This window comes from Lissotriton helveticus, chromosome 11, assembly GCF_964261635.1.
Source record: "Lissotriton helveticus chromosome 11, aLisHel1.1, whole genome shotgun sequence".
NCBI lineage: Eukaryota > Metazoa > Chordata > Amphibia > Caudata > Salamandridae > Lissotriton > Lissotriton helveticus.
The window spans coordinates 671,172,325-671,191,305 of NC_136072.1; the positions used below are offsets into that span (position 1 = coordinate 671,172,325).

Sequence of the window (18,981 nt, forward strand, 5' to 3'; positions counted from 1 at the left end):
TGGGTTGACTGACTCATGAATATATTTCACACTGTGAAAAGAAAATTGACATAGCCGTAGCCAACAACAAAGAAGGCTAAACCCAAGAAGGTGGTCAAGGATACTCAATTGTGTGGAGGATCCACAGTAGTCCTGTAAAAGCTGCAGCTTTCACAGTGCGACTCAAGAGTGAGAGTTGATTTACAAGATTGTGAGTGGCCATTTTAGGTGCTGGATTCAAAGGCCATTTGTACCTGACTCATAGGCTGTTTCCAACTCACAAGCTTCAGACACTGTAAAAGAAATCTAAGCAATGCCAAACACGAAAATAAGAGTCTGGCTTTCTTTAGAAGGCAGATGGTATGGAGCAAAGTCAAAGTCCGGTGCACAGCATAGTAACAGTCCAGACCATTGCTCAGCCCCCAGTTAGCAGGAGCCTCTGCAGGGTGGACACCTGAAGGCCATTCAAAGTGGCGGTTAGTCAGCCATGACAGATTGGCCGCAGGCCATGTGCCATACCCGCTCTGCTCATGGGCGTTAAAAATGAGTGAAACATACAAGAAACAAGAATTTCTTTGAAAAAAAAGCAGTTGGAAAGTGAGTTATGTTTGCATCTCAAAGGCGCAAACCACTGAAATTCACCAGTTATGTTTAGGAACACAAAGAACACACTTCATAACTCACAGCACATGCCAATAACAAAACACATATTTGTCAACAGCACAGATACAAAAAACAGGTAACTTGATAGTCAAGTCACGTCAAAAGATCTTTATTCGGAATAAAAAACATCCATAAAAGTACAAACAGAAAACACATATCAAAAACATTCAATTCAATAATGACAATTGGAGAATAATACAGGATAAAACGAGCACAATCAAATCTAAATCGAATCATAATCTATTACAATAAAGATAGTTTCACAACTATACCAAATTTGTCCATTCCCAATAATCATAGTAAAAGGAATTTGATAAAAAACACAATTTTAAAAACCTTTCTTAAAAGACAAGCATCACATTATTATAATATTACCTAATTACACATAAATGCTAAGGATTAAAATGGTCAATGTAAAAAGTTCATTATCATAAAAGTACAAAATAAAAAGTGCAGTGTGCTATAGTTAAACATCAATAATAAGGGTGGCTCTCGATCTAACGGCAGCTTTGAGAAAACAACTCATCCTAAAAATGACTTCGTCTGATCCCAATACAAAGAAAGACCGAAGTGCCAATTTAAAATTAGTCAGTTCATTTTTCTTGCAATAGGGCATTAAATAATGTACAGTAAATTTTTTATAAAAACCACAGAAGAACAGGAAATGCATGAGACTTTGTTTCATGCAGGGGTTACAGGGGCAATTTAAAGTTTCAAGATGTTTATTATATCCCAGAGGGAAGTTCAATAAATTAACTATACTCCCCTCTCGGAAACGAAACAATAAGCCCCTTACCCATCTACCAAGATGCAAACGCAAATATCTGTACGGTAGGCCAGGTTTTTTAATGTGAGGTTCACAACAGGCCATATATTTTACAACCGTACATTTGATCTGATTCTTTCTGTCCCGCTCTTCACTATATAAATCATACAATGCCCTTAAAATGATGGTCTTATGGGAGCGATTTATTAGGTGCGGTGATGTGAACAAGGATGCCAAACCCACGCTTACGAGGCACTCTTTTACTGATTTCAGCCATGGAATCTGATGTCCCCTGTCACATTTTAGACAATCCGAAATAATATCACGGGTCAACGTAGCAGCCGTATTGTTCCATAACTTTATCCAGAACAATGCTGGTCTTGATCTCACAAAATCCTCTATGTAGGCAATATTTAATTCATTATGACATACATAGGTTGGAGAACAGATGACCCCCCCCAATACCTTCCGACAGAATCTATTTTCTTCTGTTTGAATGGAGGAACACTTAGTGTAGCCCCAAACCTCAGCGCCGTAAGTGCCAGTTGGCATGCATTGGGTTTGATATATCTTCACCAGGGGGGTTATCACATCAGCTTGGGTGGGCTGCCTCAACGAGGTTACACAATTAATGGCCTTGCCCAGCTTATTCCTGGCATAAGAGACATGGGCATGCCACGTACCACTATTTGAGAATAAGAGCCCTAAATAGGGGAAGGTGTTGGTACTTTTTAAGACATTTGACCCTGAAATAATCTGAGGGATTTTGTGACTTTTTGGCCCACAGCTCATAATCAGTGATTTTTTAAAATTGGTTGTTAAACCTAAATCGGCCATAAAAAGGACAAACCCTGAAATTAAAATACGCAGTGCCTTCGGAGTACGGCCCATCAGGACCGCGTCATCTGCGTAAAGAAGGGTGGGTATTGGGGCTCCGTTAATGTAGGGCACATCACTAGTTAGGGTGCTCAAAGTGCCGCTGAGTTTATTAATATACAAAATAAAAAGGAGAGGGGCCAGCACACACCCTTGTCTCACCCCCCTACCAATGTTAATATCGTTGGAAACTTCACCCATTTGATTCACACGTACACAAGCTTTAAGATCACGGTGTAGAAAAGCTAAAAAATGTACCAGATGGTCATCCAAACCATATTCAAGAAGGGTAGACCAAAGCCGGGAGCGGTTAACGAAATCAAAAGCCGAGCTCAAATCCATAAAACCAAAATATAAAGGGGATTTCTTTGCAATGTTATATTTTCCCATGATCAAATTCAGATTCAAGCATTGTTCCACCGTTCCGACACTGCTGCGGAACCCAAACTGACTAGGATGTAGGATGTTATTCTCATCTGACCATGTTCTTATCCTTTTAAATAAGATCCGTCCCAGGACTTTTAAGGTGTTATCTATTAAAGAGATTGGGCGGTAACACCCAGGGTCCAGCCTATCGCCCTTTTTAAAAATGGGAACAATAATGCTACGTGACCATGTTTCCGGAATCTCTCCTTCAGTTAAATTATTGAAAACATTGCATAACAAAGGAGCCCAAAACTCTGGTTCACATTTTAATTGGTCTATGGAGAGCCCATCAGATCCAGGAGCTTTGTTCCCGGCGCTTTCTAAAATTGCATCGAAAACCTCAAGCGTGGAAATAGACATTGGGTGTGGAGGGGGTAGCAGCAAAGGAGTATTGTCTGGTGTTGCGTAAATTTTACCAAAGTGCGCAACCCAGATCGGGCCAGTGATGTTACAATTGATTTCCGTCAAATTTGAGCCAATAGATCTTATTTCCTTTACCTCCCTCCAAAATCCAGTGGTATCTTTTAGATCAGCAGATCGTGCCAGGGAATCCCAGTGTGTTTTCAGTAAATCATTTGATCTAGTACGTAAAGCGAGCTTGTACTCTGCTCTAAGCAGCCTTACCCTCAATGTGTCCCTTGGTTCAGCTTTTAGGGCAGCTCTAAGCATCCTATTCGCTTTTGAGCATGGGGCATCGAACCACCTAGGTATTTCCTCGGCCTTACAAGAGGCTGGTCTAGAAATTTCACCTTTAATTATATTGCAGAGTTCAGAAAACGCTTTAACCACATTTATCCCTTGGTCCTCTGTGGTAAGACAATCTTTAATCAAAGATGGATGTTTCTTACATACTTCAGCCAGGATCCCCTTATTGTCTGCACCCTTCCAGATTACCCTCAACTTGTCTGTCGAGATTTCCAGACCCCTTGCGCCTATTTCACGCTTTGGACACTTACCCCTTGGTTGTGATAAATGGATGGCAATTGGGTAATGATCGCTGTAAATTTCACACACTACTTCTGCCCTTATTAATGCCTTTGCAATGGCATGGGAAACAAAAACATAATCAATCGTCGTACCACCCCCATGACCAATAAAGGTGGGGAATGGGGATGCATGGTTTTCCATACCTACATGCTCCATGCAATTAACAAGTTCATTAGAAGAGAGAAAATCTAACAGTTCTATACCTCTTTTACATGGGGGGTTTCTTGAATGTATATGCGCGTTAAAATCTCCCCCTAAACATATGCCATCAAATTTTCCATACACTTGTCCATCCATGATTACATTGATAAAATCAAATAAAGAGATAAAATTAGGATTAGGTTGGGACAGAAAATCATTGTTATAGAAATTGATTAAACACAGTTTTATCCTCTGAGTATACGAAAGTGCCATGAAACTAGGACAATTTGTTTGTAATTCATCAATCTTCACTTCAGCAGTAATTTTTATCCAAATGGACAATCCACCACTTGGGCGACCAACCAGAGGGGCCAAAGCAGTCCTATTATGGCAACTATACCCCTCAAACAATAGGTCCTCAACACACCAAGTTTCTTGGAACATCATTATATCATAACGATTGACACAATCCCTCCATGATGGAATTCCCATTTTGGACTTCAAACCCGCTATGTTCCAACTAAAAATTGTTAGATTATTGTTTATATTGTTCCTTGAACATGCACCCCGGTCGGTGCTTGGGGCAGTTTTAGGTATAACCACGCTTTGTTGGACACTTAGTGAACTAGATGGAGAAATCTCTAATATTGGCAGGGTCACCTCTAGGGGTGGTTCCTCTGACTGTGCTGCCTCAGAACACACAAGAAGTGGTTTAGTGGTTTCTGTAGGCAGTCAGTCCAAAGAGTCCAGATCCTGGAATATTCCAAATCTATTCTGTAACGGAAAAACTGGTGGCGGTTGCATCAACTTGTTGGGAGGACGATAGAAATATTTTAAGGGAAGTGGGGTCACCACAGTAGAAGGTCCATAACGGCCAGGATTAGTATTCAGCAGATATTTCGCTGTACCCGGATTTCTAAAGTTAATTACAATGCAGTCCCCATTGATGTTTTTATAAAGAGGACCGACCCAGGTTACTCGCCTTGTGGTTATAATTTCTTTGGCTATATCATAACCCACCCCCTTATGCTTTGTTAGCCAATCTATGCACTTGTTGTGAAGTTGAACCCATGATTCTCCTTGACCTTCCTTAAGCGGCGGGATTCCAGCCAGAACTAAAACATAAGGACAAGCCTCAGGTGGGAGATGTAGGGCCGGGCCTTGATGTTTAATAGGCCTGTTGTCCTCATGCATATTCTTTTTGTTATGCTGAATGTGATTAACAGGACCCTTCTGGGCTAAGGTGGTCTGCTTCGCTACATTACTCTTTCGAATAGAATTAGTTAATGATCCACTTACATCATTAGCTGGAACAGAGGATTTAGTCGAAGCAACATATCCATGTATAGGGTTACATGGGGGTACGGGGGTGTTGGTTTGACAAGCAGACGAGTTGCTGCCTGTAGTGCCCTTATTTTTAGATGCCTTTGGTGTATCTGACTGTATTGGATTAATTACAGCTTGTTGTTCCACTGTCCTTGTATTACCGTGATCACCTGAAATAATGACATGGGTAGTAGTTTCAAGGTCTTTTAACAATCGTTCTACTCTCATTTTGTCCAAGTTTGCTATACCTTTTCTCTTAGCATCCTCGTTTTTAATTATATTCTCCAATTTGTCAAGTCTTTTAAAAATATTATTAAATTGTTTGATCATTTGACCTTCCAAATTTTTAAAAATTGTATCAACAACAGTCTCAATAAGGTTCCCCTCTGACTTGGAATAATGGCTGAATTTGTCAATTCCGTGGAGGGGCTCAGTCTGGGTGGAGATAGATACGTTATTTGACACCTCATTGCTTACAACGACCATATCACCCAGATGCGGTTGATCCTGTGTGGGTACTATATGCTGGACCAACTTTTGTCTCTTCCCCTTATTCCACATGCTTTGTGGGGTAGGTTGATTAACAGTCCTTAGCGGCTGCTTCCGTTTGTTGTAAGTTGTTTTTGCAGGGCCCCTCTTTCTCTTGGCTGCAACTTTATCAGTTCCCTTATTTCCAGCCTCTGTCGGTGTCTTTACTGAGGCATGGCCAGGGGTCACTTCTGATGCTATATATGTTACAGTGTCATCATCGTCTAGGACAATTGGTACTTCTGTATGGGGATGTGAGGATTTTACAACAATTATTTCAGGAGTTATATGGGTATTGCCATTACCATTGGCAGTGGCATGTAATAAATTAATACTCGTCGGGCCCATAGAAAATCTCCTTTCAGTCTCAACTATCTCGTTAAACGCAGTATCTATTAATGTCTCAAACGATGTTAGCAGTATTACAGGGGACTCTGCGTCCTGAGTCAGGATATCAACATTATCACTTGTAGCGGTGCAATTTGCCATTATGGACAGCTTATTAGGTAACTAACCTTATAGAAGATGTTGGTGGGGTGGCCCGCCCGACCACTGTTGACCTCTGAGGGCCTCAGAGGGCCCGCCCTTTGCCCGGGCTTAGCCCCGGGCGTCCCGCTCGCGTCCCGCTCCGCCGGGTTTGCCGGTCTTTTCAACCCCCGTTGGCGCTCTCTGAGCGCGAGGCGCGTCACTCTGCACGCGCCGCCGCGTTGCCTGCCGGGATTTGTGGTCTCCCGGAGCGGCGGCGCGGAGTCCGGAGCCCTGGGACTCTTGGCGGTGGCGGCGATGACTAGTGGAGCTTCCTGGTGCTCTGCGGCTGTTTCCGACTGACTCTCGGCGGTGGCGGCAAGGTAAGAATGTCCCCCCCGCTCCGCCGGGTTTGCCGGTCTTTTCAACCCCCGTTGGCGCTCTCTGAGCGCGAGGCGCGTCACTCTGCACGCGCCGCCGCGTTGCCTGCCGGGATTTGTGGTCTCCCGGAGCGGCGGCGCGGAGTCCGGAGCCCTGGGACTCTTGGCGGTGGCGGCGATGACTAGTGGAGCTTCCTGGTGCTCTGCGGCTGTTTCCGACTGACTCTCGGCGGTGGCGGCAAGGTAAGAATGTCCCCCCCGCTCCGCCGGGTTTGCCGGTCTTTTCAACCCCCGTTGGCGCTCTCTGAGCGCGAGGCGCGTCACTCTGCACGCGCCGCCGCGTTGCCTGCCGGGATTTGTGGTCTCCCGGAGCGGCGGCGCGGAGTCCGGAGCCCTGGGACTCTTGGCGGTGGCGGCGATGACTAGTGGAGCTTCCTGGTGCTCTGCGGCTGTTTCCGACTGACTCTCGGCGGTGGCGGCAAGGTAAGAATGTCCCCCCCGCTCCGCCGGGTTTGCCGGTCTTTTCAACCCCCGTTGGCGCTCTCTGAGCGCGAGGCGCGTCACTCTGCACGCGCCGCCGCGTTGCCTGCCGGGATTTGTGGTCTCCCGGAGCGGCGGCGCGGAGTCCGGAGCCCTGGGACTCTTGGCGGTGGCGGCGATGACTAGTGGAGCTTCCTGGTGCTCTGCGGCTGTTTCCGACTGACTCTCGGCGGTGGCGGCAAGGTAAGAATGTCCCCCCCGCTCCGCCGGGTTTGCCGGTCTTTTCAACCCCCGTTGGCGCTCTCTGAGCGCGAGGCGCGTCACTCTGCACGCGCCGCCGCGTTGCCTGCCGGGATTTGTGGTCTCCCGGAGCGGCGGCGCGGAGTCCGGAGCCCTGGGACTCTTGGCGGTGGCGGCGATGACTAGTGGAGCTTCCTGGTGCTCTGCGGCTGTTTCCGACTGACTCTCGGCGGTGGCGGCAAGGTAAGAATGTCCCCCCCGCTCCGCCGGGTTTGCCGGTCTTTTCAACCCCCGTTGGCGCTCTCTGAGCGCGAGGCGCGTCACTCTGCACGCGCCGCCGCGTTGCCTGCCGGGATTTGTGGTCTCCCGGAGCGGCGGCGCGGAGTCCGGAGCCCTGGGACTCTTGGCGGTGGCGGCGATGACTAGTGGAGCTTCCTGGTGCTCTGCGGCTGTTTCCGACTGACTCTCGGCGGTGGCGGCAAGGTAACTTGATAAAAAAATTTATGTCAACTGTGTTGGCATTGCTAAACGTAACTGGAGAATTTAGGTTGATTTTGAGCATTCAACTGAAACAGAACTCACCTTTTCTTTTGTTTTTCCAGTGAACTTCAAACTATATAAATACAGAGACATATTCACATAATGTAAGCTTTTTTTTGCATTTAACTGCAGTGGCTTTTTCATAACATAGACATAACATATTACTATATTTTGAGGCTTGCTAAGCAACTTTTTCCAGCCTTGGGCAAGGATATTTATGGGAGGCAGAATCTTGCACATGAACCTGAGTGCAACAAAGTCCCCAAATGACAATCAAATCACAGTGCGTTACCAATGTGTTACTTTCATAATATACATCTGGATACTTACAACAGAGGTGTCAGCCACCATGAAGAACTCAACGTACTTCTTGGAATTAAGAAAATACTTTTTCTGAAGAAAAAACAGAATCAGATGAGAAAAACATTACATGATATGAGAGGCTATCAAGATGGGTTTATAAAGCACACAACTACCCAAAGGCATACTAGCGCTAAATACAGCCGTACTTAGAACCCAAAGTATTAGCTTCTAAAGAGAAAAATTGTAAGCGATTTTCTTAAAGCTAAGTGATGAGAAGTGAATTATAGATACAAAGGCAGAGTATTCCAGGCAATAGCGTCCCCACAAGAGAATTTGCTGTTCATGAGTTCAGCACATGCAAACTCTAAGGGGAACAAGAAGACAAGCGGCTGCTGTAAAAATACATGAGTTGGGTTATGAAGACTCTGCAGCTGATATTTTGGAAGTCAAAGATAAAGTTAATGGAATAAAGCTGGTATAAACATGTTATTCTACCGATTTAAAGGTTGTGGTATAGTGCAGCATGCCCCAAAAGGAATCACAGTTGATACTAGTAGGTACAACAGTCCAATAATAGAATTAACTTTTAATTACCCGTCTTTCCTGTCCTCCATTATGTTTAACTGCAAACAATCCATAAGGAGTATGCTACTTACCGTGTAAGCATCTATTAGTAGCCTGTAATGCTGCAGATTCCTATGATATGCATACTCCTGCCATCTAGTGTTGGGCTTGGACTTTACAACTTGTTTTTTTCTCACAGTCTGTTTTTGCTTTTTTCCCCCCCTTTTTTTGTTCTAATGTCATCATTGTGTCAGCAATACTTAGACCATCAACCCCGGCTCTAACCATTACTTGGTCTATTGCATTCATATTGTTTCCGCCACACTAGACCTAGCCAACCAGGCTGTAATCCTAAGTGGTACCAGGGTATAATCATTGGATCTTACGTGGGTTCAGCAGCAGTACGCTCTAGTTCAGCCCATCTATTGAAGTCAACCCACATTGTTAACTTCCAAACACATATGACAAGTCCACTTGGCTGCCTTAATCCAATCTATTACAACTCAGGGTTACAGTGTCAATCTAGTGTTTACAGATCTCCCTCCTTGCTAGTAATATCAAGTGGAAAACAAGGCCAATTTGATCCCTGGGGGAAATGGTAATGGAGTTTCGTAATGAAAGACTCAACACATCCTTCATATATTCTGGGGTGCCAGGAGAATCCCAAACGAAACGAAATTAGAATAATACTCTTGCCTTCCTCTCCTCATCCCAGAGGTTCAATGCCAAGATTAAAACCTTTCACCAAACCTTCTTGAAAAATTTGGGGGTTCCAAACTTGTACAAAAACAACCCTAAGCAAACTCCCTTACTATTTCCCCCAGGAGCTTCCTCCATGTAGAGCTGTCTGGTTTTACGAGTAGCATCCGAAAGTTGTTAAACTAGAATACCATACAATAAAGGTTCAGGTCTGGTACAGCAAAGCCTCCTTTCACAAGCCTTTGCCTCAACTTCTTCCATTACAGCCTTGTCCCGTGGGAGGCCCATATAAAATTGGAGATTTGCCCATGAATCTTGTTGATAACTGATTTTGGGAAAGTGAAGGGAATGCAAATGAATTGATATGTGAATTTGGGTAAAATTGACATCTTAATGAGATGCATCCATTCATAAATTGTCAGAGGCAAGTTATTTTATCTTGACAACATAGTATCTACCTCCTTGGTCACTATCCTCAAATTATGCGCTAGTACTTCCTCCACAGAGTAGATGATGTTTATCCCAAGATATTTGGACTCTGCTGATACATCCCCTTCCACCGATCTAGGTTTCAACACATTTTTTCTGTATTTTAATCACCGCATACCCTGAAAAAGCACCAAACTTGGCCTTCAGCCCCTCCTCCCTAGGTAGGGTTTGTGCAGGATCAGATGCATAAATTAACAAGTCAACATCATACAGCGCAAACTTATTGCTAAAAAAGGGAGAGTAAAAAGGAATAGCAAGCTTACCTTCCCATAGCAATTGTGCTATTGGCTCTATGTAGATATCAAACAAAAGGGGAGACAGGGGACAACCGTGCCTTTTACTGCTTTGAATGCTAAAACTCCTGGTTAATGCCCCATTAAGAAGGATCCTAGCAGATGAATTTTCGTATACTGCTCACAGTGTAGAAATAAAACCCTGAATTGAAACTCATAACCTCCAATAACATCCATAGATAGGACCAACAAACTCAATCAAAAGCCTTAACTGCATCAATGGTAACCACAGCCAAGGGAATCAAGTGGACGGTAGCAAGATCGATAGTTCCTATAAGTTGCTGTGTGAGTTCTTGAATTTGCCTCTATGGCACAAACCCTTTCTGATCCGGGTGCAGCAATCAGGAGGCTAACTTAGCCAATCTCCCTGCCAAAATGCTCATAAAGGTTTTATAATCTGCATTTAGGAAAGAGATTGTGCAATAAGAATCGGCCTTCTGAGGGTCCTTAGCTGGTTTTAAAACCAACACATTGTGGCTTCTTTCCATAAATTTGGGATCCGTCCTCCTCATAAATAGAGTTAATTAAAACCTCTCCTTTTGGAACTATGTTGTCCATTAGGGTCTTATAAAGCTCTGAAGGTATGGCATCTAGCCCAGCTGCCTTTCCTCACTTTACTCATTGGAGGAGGGATCTAATTTCCTCCTTGGTAATCGGGGCATCCTTCTGTTCTCTACCTTACCTTGTAGGGCTCCAGAGCACAACACCTTTCAGCCAAGCTCTAGGAGTCTCAGGATCAGGATGGACTTCTTCTATGTACAGCTCATTGAACAAGGATACCTAAAGGTCCTGCACATCCTCATGCCTTGTTTTTACATCACCCTGCACATTGATTACTAGCTCCCTTATGCCACTTCTACACCTCTCTGACCTTGCTTTCCATGCTAACAATGCCCCATATTCTCCCCCAATTCAAATTGCTTCATTCACCAGGCTTGAAATGAAAAAAGGCATATGATAAAGAGCACAGCTACTCAAGTTCGAGTGTCCTGGCGCATGAACAGCGGGAGGAACAAGAATGGACAAGGCAAGTTAATTATTAGAAAGCCATGTTTTTAGATTCTTCCTGAAGGAAAGTAAGTGGGTGTTAAGCCTCAAAGTCGCCGAAGGCCATTCCAAAGTCTAGCACCCAGAAAGCCGAAAGATCTACCACCATTATCAGCAAGACGTGTTTTGGGCACTGTTGGACTTGGCCCTTTTTGCAGGATCATCGCCGAAACTTTTTGCCTTCCTCCTGTCTTTTTTCTGACCTGTTGTTGGCTGCTTTATGACTCTGGGTACTTTACCACTGCTGATCAGTGCTAAAGTGCATATGCTCTCTCTATGGTAAATTGATGTATTAATTATTGATATCATGATTGGCTAGGTTTGGTTTACTTGTCAGACCCTAGTTCAGTGCACTGAGTGTGCCCAGGGCTTGTAAACCAAATGCTGCTGGTGGGCTTGCAGCACTGGTTGTGCCACTGACAGAAGCAGCCGGTAAAACTATGTCTCAGGTCTGCCATTGCAGAGCCAGTGTGCAGTCTGGTACTGCCATGTTGACTGGGCAAGGGCACCCACTTGCCCGTCCCTAAACCTTTCCTTTTCTGTATTTTAGTCACCCCTATGGTAGGCCCAAGGGCAGGGTGCATTGTAGGTAAAAGGTAGGACATGCCCTGGTGTGTTACATGTCCTAATAGTGAATTACAGCCATTTTCGTTTTTCACTATTGCAAGGCTACCTGTTCCCCATAGGCCAGAATGGACAGTCTGATTATTACATCTTATAATGCTAACTGACTCAGGGAACTAGGTAGAAATTCGAGTTTAGTATGCCTGAACTCAGAATGATAAAACACATCTTTTAGTGAAGGCGGTTTTAACATTCTGTGTTTGAAAATACCACTTTTAGAAAGTAGGTATTTTCTTGCCTAACTGCCAAGCCTGCCTCTGCTAGGTGGTGTATTCCTTGTCTGGAGTTTGAGTGACAGGGGCTGGGCGATTCCAGGAGACAGGGTGAGTCAGCACAGGGCTGAATAGAGCTACCTGCATGTAGATAGGTGGGAGGAGTGCACCTGGGACCTGAATAGGGCTGTGCCTGCCTTCCACAATGTTGGCTCCACCTCCTGTGGTGTGTCTGATGTCCCTGGCCCACACTGTCAAAGGAAAGAAGAAGTCTTGTCAATAAAGTGCTCCAGGATGGCACAGAACTGGTTTGGACTGGGAACAGGACCCTCTGGCTTCAGAGAAAAAAGGATTTGCTAGTATAAATATTGGGACCCAGACTCAAGAACTTAAGATCACTTTTGGGGAAACAAGAAGAACCTTTGCTGAGGAGAAGAACCAGAGAAACTGAGGAGGAGTCTATCCCTAAGCTGAGTGCTGTGTGGGGGATTGGCCTGCAGTGGTTGCCTTACTGCCAAAGAAAGGAGAAAGGACTTTCTTCTACTTTCAAATCAACTTGTAAAGGATCTCCAAGGGCTTGAGATAGAGCTTGCCTCCTGCTGAAGTCTCAGGGACAAAAGACGTCACCAACCAGCTCCCCTGCCTTCCCTTGCTGGGAATTAAAATGCCTGCTGTTGAGCTGGGCCTTCTGAGAGACTGCGTGGCGTTGGGAGCTGGAAGCGCAACTCAAGACGAAGAAGTGTTTCGCCGCCCTAGCCGTTGTTGTCGCATCACAGGAGAAGAGTGTCGCCATCGAAGCAGACGCCGTCGCATCACCGGAGAAGCGTACTGTCGCTGCCGCATCACCCGAAGCGCCTCGCATCACTGGAGAAGAGTGTCGCTGTCGCATCAGACGCCGTCACATCACCGAAGAATTGTCTCACAGGGCCGGTCACGGCTCAGAAGAATCGCTGAGTCGCTGCACAGCCGTCGGGAGTGTACGCATCATTGTCGCATCAACAAGAAGACGCCATTTGGTTTCATTGCACCGGATCTTCATCGCATCACGGCGCTGCTGGTCGCATCGCCACGGAAGCGCAGTAAGAAACCAACGCATCACCTCCCGACGTGGAGAAGAACCAGCGCATCCCCTACGCAGCAGTACGGACTCGACGCATCATCGTTCTTTCTTATAAGGAACCGACACATCACCTTCCCTGCAGCACTTTCATTCATTTTAAAACTTTATTCGATTCATAAAATGGATCATAAAAGTGCTGAACATACAGATCATCATACCTCATAAAAGGAACATTTTGAATACACAATTTACCAAAATTTGTAAGAGACATAATAAAAGGACCATTATAAAAATATAAGTACATAGTTTTGGCCAGAGAACATTATATACATATTAGTACTAACCATAGCCCTTCCTAATCTTTAACGAAACTCTGGTAAAATTTAACATGGCGCAACAGGTTTCAACAGAGGATAGTGATGACAGGTAATCATACCCTTCCTTATAAGTGCAAAATTGCCTCCCCTTCAGAATTGGTTTAATAAACCGGATTCTTGGTTCTTGATATAAGGAGCAAAAGAGGACCAGATGGATGGTGCTTTGGCTAACCCTGTTATTACATGGACATGGGGGCAGCCTCTCACACCAACCCCCTTGTTTCGGGAAAGCGAGCAGAAAATGCAGAATATCCAATCTAAATCTTGTTAGTAAGAATCGCCATTGAACATTGAGAGTAAATGTTAAATAAAACTGAGTTTGGGGTTTACAGACATAAACATTAACATCGTCCAAAGATGGTGAATTCAATGATTTCCAATACATTGTCTTTATGACCGCCTTTTGGTTTCCCTCTATTTTTTCTGGCTTGTCATAAAAGGAACCCAGGCCAATCGTATTAAACATGTTACAAACATAGGACAACCAAGGGATCTTTTTTTAATTTTCTAAGGCCATGCAATCACTGATAATATCTTTAGTTAGTTTCAAGTCTTCAGATCGCCATATTTTGCCCCATAACAATAAAGGGGACAAACGAATAGTATCAGAAACACTGACCAATCCCATTTCTTTGTGGCAAAAGATGTTAGAGCAACCTTTGGGAACTGATAAAACCCGTTTTATAAAATTATTTTCCACCACTTGTATCACAGTTGGTGTTTCAGTCCCCCACACCCCTGCCCCATAAGTGGCCACCGATAGACATTTAGATATATAGAGGGTTTTGAGGTGCTTTACATGTTTTTGGCCCAATTTACTACAAAAACGGAAAATGCCTTCTATTGCCCGAGTCGCACTCTGGGCTCGTACCTTCATAAGTGGAGTCCAGCTTAGTTTGCTATTAAACAAATTACCAAGATAGTTAAATATCTCCACCTTTCCAATTGTGCGATTATTTACCACAAACTTCCTAATGCTTGACCCTTTGGGACCACAACACATTACAAAAGATTTGTCAAAATTTACCTTCAGGTCGAGGTCCAGCATGAAAGTATTGAAGGCATCTAAACATACCTGCATGCTATTCCCAGTCAAGGTCATTAAGACAGTATCGTCTGCATAGGAAAGCAAGGGAATACTCTTGCCATTAATTTTTGGAAAGTCGCAACCATGGTCTAATAAGTGCTTTTCTAACCCGTTTGTGTATACCAAAAAGAGGAAAGGCGCCAAAATGCATCCTTGACGGACACCCTCAGTTGATGGAATCGATTCTGTCATTTCGCCTCCAGGGCCAAATCTAACTGATACAGTTGTTGCTGCATGTAGCCTTCGAAGCAATGTAACCAATGGTTCCTCGAAGCCCATGTCATCCATCATCTGCCACAACTTATGTCTGCAAACAGTGTCGAATGCACTCGACAGGTCCATGAAGGCAAGATGTATTGCGGACTTTTTTGCCTTCATGTACTTGCCTATAATTAGTGCCAAGTTCAGGCACTGCTCGAAAGTCCCCTTTCCTCGCCTAAATCCATATTGGGAATCAACTATGAGACCTGTTGAGTCTGCCCAGCTTTCTAATCTAGCTAGGATAACCCTGCCCAGGATTTTGCATGAGGCATCTATTAGGGATATAGGACGATAGCAACATGGATCGCACCTATCACCCTTCTTGAAAATAGGCACTACAATTGCCTCCTTCCAGGAACCAGGGATGCGCCCAACCACAACAGCCTTAAATACATTCAATAATAGGGGTGCCCACAATTTCACATTGTGTTTAAAAAGGTCCAAGGGTACAATATTTGGGCCTGGAGCTTTTAGTAATAAACCCTTCTCTATAGCTTCCTCAATCTCTGTCAGTATAAAAGAAGAGCTGAGGGTCAAAGCCGAAGGAGATGACGCCAGTTCCCCTGTACTATCTGAACTTGCCGTTATTAAAATAGAATTTGGATTAAAAATCTTAGTAAAATGTAGGACCCATTGTTCAGCGGTGACCTGCATAACTATAGTTTCTTTATTATCATTCTTAAAAAGGGGGCGATTTAGGACCTCCCAAAAGAGTCTACTGTCTTTTAGATCTGCAGCCTTTTCAAGGTCTTCCCAAGCATTGTTTTTTAGGTCCTACTTTCTTTTTACAATAGCCTCCTTGTAGGCCTTTCTACTAGTTCTTACCAATTCCCTATTTCTTGGTTTTTGGTGCAGGGCTAGTTTTAGGGATTGGTGCGTGGCAGAACAAACAGAGTCAAACCATCTAAAGGCCTTTTGGGCACCCTTTCCCTTGGGTTTCCTAAGGTGCTTTGCTACATGCCCACATAATTTCTCAAAACACTCAATAACCTTATGGGGGTCAGGTGCTGGGAGTAGACATGATTCCATTTCCGATTTACAGCTAACAAATATATCTTCCTCCAATTTTGTCGCATCTACCTTCCCCCATTTTAAACTAACTCCCTGATTCTTGCTGTACTTAATTGGCTGGTCCCAAATCTTTGGTGATTCTTGTACTGGGAGGCACAATGACAACATTAGGGGGTTATGGTCACTTGCGGGATTAGCCACCACCTCGAGCTTTTCAACATATTTAAGAAAGGTACTAGATACCAGAACAAAATCAATGGTACTCATCTCTCCCCTTGTACCCTGAAAAGTTGGTATTTGTGGTATGTTGGGGGCTGACCAGGGTTCAACCACACACAAGTCATTCAAGATGATAATATTGTTCAAAGCATCCCCCTGGGGTGTGTGTTTGAAGTGGATCAAGGGCTGTGTGTTTAAGTCTTCCAGTCCACACACATTTGAATCTCCAAAACTGCACAATGAACAGTTGAAATCGCCAACCCAAATGATAGGCGATAAAGGGTGCTTGCTTCGTACTTTACCCACTGCATCCTCCAGACTTTCAATTATCGATGTATCACGAACATTAAAGATATTGTGATACCAATTGACTAACAGTACAGGTTCTGGGAAAAGATGCTCTAGTAACAACAATTGATACCAATTTGTGTCCACCAATTTCGAAGTTATCAACTTCTGTAGTTTTATGGACAACGCTGTCATTATGGCGCCCTTTGCCCTTTCAGATGTCGATGGAACGGCCAAAACATTAAATGATTGAAAGCCCTCAATGTCATAAGCAGTCCTTGTCCAGGTCTCCTGTAAACACAGGATCCCCTGGGCTCCTACATAATCCAACCACGCATCATCCTCCAATCTCCCAGCAAGTCCAGCAATGTTCCAAGATATTAGAGACAGCCCCGGTTTCCCATGAGTACTTCCCAGGATGTCTCCTATATTTGAAATGTTTTGTCCAGACGGTAATGTGTGATTCTCACGACCCAGGATGTTATCTCCTCCACTAGTAACATCATTCTCTGCACATGGGGGGCCGATACTCACAGTATCACAATCGCCAGTCACCGCAACTTGATTGATATTGCGGACTATCCCCGTGTTTTTACTCTTTCCCAAATCTGGCGCGAAAGGTGCATTTCCCCCAGACCTAGATGATGATCAATCTACACCGTCCATACCCATTAATGGATCGAAGCGGTTTCTCAATGGGATATTATTATTTGAAATCCATCCTGGGTGTTCTTCACCCTGATACCTTGGTCTTCGTGGGTTATACGGGACTTGTGTAAAAGGACCCATACTCGGTGGTCCCATAAAGGGGCCATTTATCTCATGCCAAGGGCCACAATAATTTTGTTTGCCTTGGTTCATGGTCAAGTTATGTGCCCAACCCGAGTGATTACTGCCGTGTGGTCTTTGCCCGCAATGGTTGGGGTTTGAGATGGTATAATAAAGATTTGGGTAGAAATATTCAAGTCCCACACACTGGATGTCCCCCATGCTACCGAACCTTGCTTTGCTACAGATCATATCCTTAACCCAGATGTCTCTAAAATTAATCAGGATACAATCTCCCTCCAGATCTTTCTTGCTTGGCCCAACCCAGGGGACCCTCCGTACACTTAAAATTTTTGTAGCAGTGTCTTGAGAAAGGGGCCTGTTATTGTTTAGCCAAAATTTGGTTTTATTTAGAAGGTCCTCCATTTTCTCATATTTATTCGCTGCGATTTGTGGAACACCTGTCAAAATTGCCATATAGGGAGCAGCCCCAGGGGGTATATTTACATAGATTTGTTTACCAGGCAGGGGTGTTTTACTAGGGACTAAGGGTTTACTAACCGGGGTTTCTTTCCCCTCAGCATTTAGCATGGCTGGGGCAGCTGTATTTACTGGAGTTGCTACCATCAAAGAGTTATTTAGCTGAGATCCCACAGTAGTTTTAGATAAAGTAGCTGACACTATACGAGGGGTGATACCATTAGAAACTGCTGGTACTGCAGTTTTCGCTTGCTGAGATTGCAGCCGGTTTTTCTCAGCACTCTTTATTAGTGTAGTAATGTTATTACACCCAGTAGCAGCAAGTTGTTTACTATTACTATTACTATTATCTACAAGACTCTCCAATAGAGCTGTATTTTCAGATGTTAAGAACTCTAGTTGGTCAAGTTTTAAGTTAATAATTTGGGTTTTTTCCATCAGGGGAGTCAGCATACTTTTTACCAGCTTCTCTAGACTGGCCATAAGATCCTTATCTTGTGTATGGGTTGGTTTTTTGTCCTGATTCGAAAAACTTTTTTCCCACTCCGAGAGCTGAGATCCTATATGTGAGAGTTTCACTTCAAGGGGAGTTAACAGTTTGAGTGTTTCCCACACAACAGTCAAAAATTCTACATCTTTCCCTTTCATGATGCAAAGTGGAACCCCATTAGTTTCGCTCTCTATTACGAGATTAGTATTTTCATAAGTTATTGTCAGTGATTCAGGGCCGGGTTCTGATCTTAGTTCTGGGGGCTGAATGTTACTCACTGGGGGTGGATCTAATGGTAGCAGAGATGGTGCCTTGGTGGATAGCTGTGCCTTCGCAATCTTTGCTTTTTTCCTTGCGTAAGCTGTTATGTATTTACGCTTCCCTTTATTGTATGGCCCTTGTTGTGGGATACAAGAATTCACCCCGCCCCATTCCATTTCCATAGATTTGGGTGTTTGCGCCGTTCCCAAAGGGCCGCCCTCACCCTCCTTCTGTTCCCCATCAACCCCGACCATTGAAGTTATTAAAGAATTAGTAGATACTAGTGGCGACCCCCCCTTTAATATAGATGTGGTGAGTGCTAGTGGCTGGTGAATATCTGCCTCGGTTAAGATCAGGGTAGGAGCGGGGCCTATTGGACGGTCAGGTGTTTTAGCAAAAGCTATAGACCCCAGGGAAGATTTTTTGGCCGCTGATAACTCCTGTGATAGTCTTCTAGCAGCATCTAATTCGATGGACACTATGTGCTGCATTTTGGCAATCTCAGTGTCAATGGCTGTATGGGTCCTGGTGATAAAGTCATCCAGTGTACCATTTTTCAGTTTGGACTTAGCTGCCCTATCTTTATAGTCACGAATTGACATGATGGCTGGTCAAATATTCAAACTGGCAGAGCTGATATTTACCGAGGGT

At 44.3% G+C, this 18,981-nt stretch overlaps 1 protein-coding gene across 1 annotated transcript in view; it reads right to left on the minus strand.

Moving 5' to 3' along the window:
- The window catches only part of LOC144791758 (zinc metalloproteinase-disintegrin-like VLAIP-B), a 4,238,988-nt gene that overhangs the window by 3,715,057 nt on the left and 504,950 nt on the right, over positions 1-18,981 (minus strand). The window contains exon 7 of the mRNA XM_078666527.1: positions 8,128-8,190. Within this exon, the coding sequence (XP_078522653.1) occupies positions 8,128-8,190 (63 nt within the window). The remainder of the gene's footprint in view (positions 1-8,127; positions 8,191-18,981) is intronic.